General features: G+C 36.3%; 1 protein-coding gene across 1 annotated transcript; it reads right to left on the bottom strand.

Annotated features, from left to right (window-relative positions):
- Positions 1–1,350: 1,350 nt before the first annotated feature.
- On the bottom strand, positions 1,351–2,641 carry LOC132189101 (probable xyloglucan endotransglucosylase/hydrolase protein 23). The gene is made up of 3 exons (XM_059603626.1): positions 2,265–2,641; positions 1,977–2,170; positions 1,351–1,875 (listed from the first exon to the last, which is right to left on the bottom strand). Exons 1-3 carry the CDS (start codon positions 2,535–2,537, stop codon positions 1,482–1,484), a joined length of 861 nt encoding a protein of 286 aa, XP_059459609.1. The 5' UTR covers positions 2,538–2,641; the 3' UTR covers positions 1,351–1,481.
- Positions 2,642–5,511: the final 2,870 nt, after the last annotated feature.

Below are 5,511 nucleotides of genomic sequence, written 5' to 3'. Positions count from 1 at the left end.
ACGGTGAGTGAGCCAGGCCCGGTGATCTTCTCTACAATCACAAATTTTTTTCGCATCATTGGGTAAGCAAGCTTTCTTCGTTTTTGTCTGCCCATGTCAGTACCTGTAGCATTTTTTCTCCAATCGTAGACGTAGCAGCTCTCTTCTTCATTTGTACGGTTGCATGGAGAAGAAAACGAAGAAACGAAGCTGCTGCGACGTCGTTTCCTAAACCCTTTTTAAAATTTATTTATTTATTTATTTTTTTTAAAAGGGCATTCTAGTAACTTACCATAACGAAACGACGTTGTTTTGTAATTTCTGTCCAAACTGACGGTTTTGACTAACGGAGTGGCCAAAATGCAAAAGTTTGGTAGTTTGGGGGGCTACTTTATGACTTTTGGAACATCGGAGGGCTAAATCGAAAACGACTGGTAGTTTGGGGGACTTTTTTATATTTTTCCCAAGGAATTTACTGTCCGGATTTATATAACTCCAGATAATAAATGTGAAATAATATTTATAGGATTTATTTAATCTAAATCATTCTGACAAATGGAATTATATATATATATATATATATATATATATATATATATATATATATATTTTTAATATTTACGGCTCGACAATAAATTGGGTTGGCAATTTTAAAGAGAAGAATGTTAAGTGCTCTTTTGGTGTCTTCCTAGTCTTAGGTAAATATTATTCTTTTTTTAAAAAAAATTGTTATTTTTTCCCTCACTTAGTTTTTAGAAAATAATACACACCTACGACCCGGAGATCACCTAACATTTCCATTTAAAAAAAAAAAAGTTATCGTTTTATTATAAAATTATAAAGTTAAAAAAATATATAAAAGAAGAATAAAAGAGAAAAGATGAACATATAGCTCAATTTTATAGTGTTTTTATTTTTCTGTGCATTGGTTAGGGAAGTGTTATACCAAGATTTCCTAGGAGCTGTTTCAACCAAGTGATCTCACAACAAGTGATTTCCAAGGTATTGAAGGTTGAACCTATCTCCCAAGAATTTCTTGATTTTCTTCAATCTACCTCAAAAAATTTTCCTTGGGATTGTACAAATGGTGAGTAATCAACTTTAGATTAAACCTAACCTTGGTTTATGCCCCTCACTACAGATAGAGGACAAAATAGTCAATTAAATGGGCTCAAAGGCATGAGTATCACTTCTCAGTGTTGATCTTCTGAGCTATTTGCCACTTCCTCAAGCTTCCAGGCACGGTGGTTTTTAATGGATAATTTATTTGAATAATTTCCGATAACTAACAGCATATATAGGAAATCAATAATGGAGAAAGTGGTCCCTTTTATACAGATCAACGTTATGGATTACATGGTATATAACAAATTAATGGTGAAAAGATGCAGAAAAATTAAAGAACGAAAGAATTGGATCCTAGAAATTACATGAAAAGACTAATATTTAGGTGATGGTACAAGTAATAAAAGAATTTGAGGCCAGGATGTTTAATCGTTTCTCTAGGAGGTGTTGCATTCTGGAGGGAGGCCTTGGGGAAACCTCTTTGCGTCTGTGCAGTAATTGTAAATCATGTAGTTCTTCTGCACCCATTTAAGCCTGTCTTGATTTGCAGTGTCCAGCTCTTGTGAAAGCCATGAATTAGAGTTGGTGGAAGAAGATGAAGTGCAGGAAGATGCTCCAGAGGACCAAATGCAAGCATCGGCTTTGAAGTTTCTGTAGGAAGCAGTAAAGGGAGCTTGGCTCCAATCTGTCTTCACAAGCCCACCTCTTGTCGCCCAATCATCAGCATTCCAGAGACTGGAGTATATCCTCATCGGTTGGTTCTTTGGGAATGCAACGCCAATTGATTCTGAGTTCTTGAACTCTCTAATGGGAGTTCCATCCACAGAGAATCTGAATGAACATGCAGTAAAAGATATAAGTTAAGGAAACAAAAATAAAACAAAAATGTATAGAAAGAAAGATGCATGGATAGAAGGAGTTGGTAAACGTACATAATGCGCTGGGGATTCCAAAGGATTGAATAGGTGTGAAAATCTGCAGTTGGGTCAAACCAGAGATAGAACTGTTGCTCTCTGTTGCCTTTGCCTTGGCTGAAGACATTGGTGTGAAGAATGTAAGGATCACCACTCAGATTCCCCAAGAACTCGTAGTCTATCTCATCCCATGCTGATCCTTTTGAGGATAACTGTATGTAAATTAACAAATACATTAATTCAAAGGAACATAAATTTGAATCGATGGTTTTAAGAGAAACATATACAGAGAGCAGAACAACTTACATAGTAGGCAGTAACGGTGCCAGCAGAGTTTCCAGGTACAAGCTTGAGCTGCATATCTATCTTTCCAAAGAGAAACTCATTCTTGGACTGGAATCCAGAACCAGAGGCTTTGTCAAGAGACAAACTAAGAAGGTCGCCGTTGTTAAGCATCTTACCTCGGCCATCTCCCCACGTGATGTCAAAATCTTGGTATAAGTTAGCAGCTGTGAGAGTCAGGAAAGAGCTAAGAAGGGTAAGAGCCAGATACATAAATGGAGCACTTGAAGAATCCATGGTAGTAGCTATGCAGATGAAATGGTATCAAATTAGCTAGTGTTTGTATTTGAGTGAGGTTTGGAAGTGGAGAGATGGATGTGGTGAAGCTTGAAGTTGTTTGGTATTTATAGTGAACAAGTGAAGGGAGAATAAAGTAGACGAAATGCATGGGAAGGTCCAGTCAGCTAATAAGCTGAAGACAGTTGTTGGCAACCTGTCTACAGGTGTTCTATTGAAAAGAAAGCTTGGAAAAATTTAGCAGTCAAGATCGCACAACCAAAACCAACATCATTTGTTTTTGTTATCTAATACGCGTTTACATCAGTTTTGAGGAGAAAGTGCAGAATTATTGGTGCTTAGCTCCCACAACTGGCCCATCTATTCTCCCTCTTTCCTTTGTGGGCACCAGCCACCGCCACCGCCTGGCCCCTTGCAATATTTCCAACTAATACTCTTTCTTTGTGCAAGTGCATGCCGGTTCCAACCAATACTCCCAAACCACACAACCACCTACACCACTCGAGACCTAGCACCTTGAAAAGTGAAATCTCTCACGTTTACCTTTATTGGTGTCTCCATCTCCATCTAAAAATATACACAAGCAACTTCGTGGATGCCGCTTCAAGTGAAATGGTATTCGAATTACTTATTATTTTATATTTTACCACTTCTACCACGGTTACTATATAAATAAAGATAAATCCTCCTGATCAAACTAGAGAGGGAAACAATTCTACAAACACATAACGTGCATTACTGTATATGGTATCAGAGCTTACCTGACCAACATCATGACTTCGTCTTCTACAAACGGTAAAAATAAATCTACATAATAAATACCAAGATCTTAACTATCATGATCAGTTTCACAGGAAACTGATAAAACAACATGCTACAATCCATAGCAACAAATAACCTTCTTAAAATCTTGATAAACACATAAAACAGTTGCTCTTACTTGACCCTCTTTTTTTTTTGATATGTCCACATAAGGAAAGAGGGGAGGAAAATTTAAATTAGTGACCTCTACTTCATAAGGCGTGGTCCCCAGCCGATTGAATTACCGCTTAGGAACCTCACTTGACCATTTTAAGATACATTAATGAATATTGTGTATATTTATAAGAGAGGACCAATTTCTTTATTCACCCATTAACTCCATTTCCCATCAAAGTAGGAGTTCATTCAATAGGAAAATCACTCATCTTAAGTAACCAATAATTTAATAAGATTAGTATTAAATAACCTTATAAGTTATAACATAAATAAGGTAAACATTAGACACACACAGCATATAATCCATCCTTACTGTGGAAATAATAATGATGTAGAAATAATAGCGAAAACAATATAGAGAAAGAACATAATGAATTTAGGAGTGGTTCGGTGTTAAACACCTACGTCTATCTACAATACAAATGTCCTTATTTATAGGGTAATGAATAAATACAAATATAGTAGTCAAATCTCATTGATTTGATAACAATCATCCTTTATATAGAGAATATTTGATATCAATCTAATATAAAATATACAAAAAATATTATATATATTTTTAATATTCTACACTTGTTTTAATTTAAACAACTACTTTTGTGAGTCATGACGGTTGTATATCAAAAAGACGACATAGTCCCTTCCATTTAGTACAACACTAGCAACACGTTTCCTCATGGTTGGTAAATAAAAAGTGTTTAAAAATATGGTCTAACAAAAATGTTTTTTGTCAAATAATATTCTTGATATCATTCATCCAATCTTATATGTAAGTACAAAATCGACAAAATAAAATCAAAGAGATGTCAAAAGTGTTTAATAACATAAACAATCATTGTTGCAAGAGCTTTACTCTTCTTGTGGGTAGCTTTTATTGGATTTAGCACCATTGGGGCCAGTTGTGAATCTACATAGGGGCGGGTAGAGGCGCCCGCCCCTACAAAAATTTTGAAAAAAAAAAATTTACAAGGTAGTTTTCTAATTTTGTTAGGACATAGCCCCTACACTTCTTCTTCATTCTCCTCCTACTTCTTCCTCTTGTCCTCTTTCTCTTCTTGGCTTGCCCCTGTCTTCCCGTCTTCCCTCACCAGGGAATTGAAAAAATCACCCAAAGAGTTAGGGGCATCAGGTAAATAGGCTAGCTCGCTAAGAGAAAAAGTGCAATGGGAGGAGAGGGGGGAGGCAGAAGAGGGAGAGGGGAGGAGAGCCGGAGGGGGAGAACAAAGGTTCTCCCACTCCAACGGCGCTCTCTGCTAGATATGAAACCCTAGCAGAGAGGGGAGGGGGAAAACGTGAGGAGGAGGAAAAAATTTTCTCGTTTTGGATACAAAGTTATTGTAGCGGTATCGATAGTTGATGCATAATTGTGATGCATAATTGATAGTTATATTTAATGGATCGATGGATAGATGGATAGTCAATAGATGTGTAACTCGTATACCAGGTGGTGCAACTCCAAAATTTGGGTAAAACGTACTGAGAAATTCAAAAAATAAATATGAGGAGGAAAAAAAAAATTAGAAATTACACAATTTAGTGACATGTTAATTTGGGTGACACGTCACCAAAAAAGGTGACGTGCCATTTTTGACACGTCACCTTTAGGTGGTGACGTGTGGAATTTAACATGTCACCAATTGGTGACGTGTAGTAATCCCACACGTCACTAATTCACATTAGTGACTCCTAAATTTTTGACGTGTCACACACGTCGCTATTGACACGTCACCACCCCATTAGTGACCCTTTTGAGCCTTAAAATGTCATGAATTTTTAGTCATTAAAATTGGATTTTTATTTTTTTATTTATTTATTTTTTTTTGTAGTAATCTCACAACAAGCGATTTCCAAGGTATTGAAGATTGAACCTATCTTCAATCTGCCTCAAAAAAATTTCCTTGGGAGTTGGGATTGAACAAACTAATGGTGAGTAATCAGCTTTAGATTAAACCTAACCTTGGTTTATGCCCCTCTCTACAGAATTTGAGGACAAGAT

Source organism: Corylus avellana, chromosome ca8 (genome assembly GCF_901000735.1).
Source record: "Corylus avellana chromosome ca8, CavTom2PMs-1.0".
Taxonomy (NCBI): Eukaryota; Viridiplantae; Streptophyta; class Magnoliopsida; order Fagales; family Betulaceae; genus Corylus; species Corylus avellana.
Note: the sequence above shows the minus strand (reverse complement) of the source record. Positions and strands in the feature narration are given on the sequence as shown.

Bases quoted from the DNA above. Each gene is read 5' to 3' on its own strand.
- LOC132189101 (XM_059603626.1), bottom strand. From the start codon at position 2,537: ATGGATTCTTCAAGTGCTCCATTTATGTATCTGGCTCTTACCCTTCTT. The intron at 2,171-2,264 runs GTAAGTTGTTCT...ATTTACATACAG, and splicing joins GCACCGTTACTGCCTACTAT to TTATCCTCAAAAGGATCAGC. The intron at 1,876-1,976 runs GTACGTTTACCA...ATGTTCATTCAG, and splicing joins TGGAATCCCCAGCGCATTAT to ATTCTCTGTGGATGGAACTC.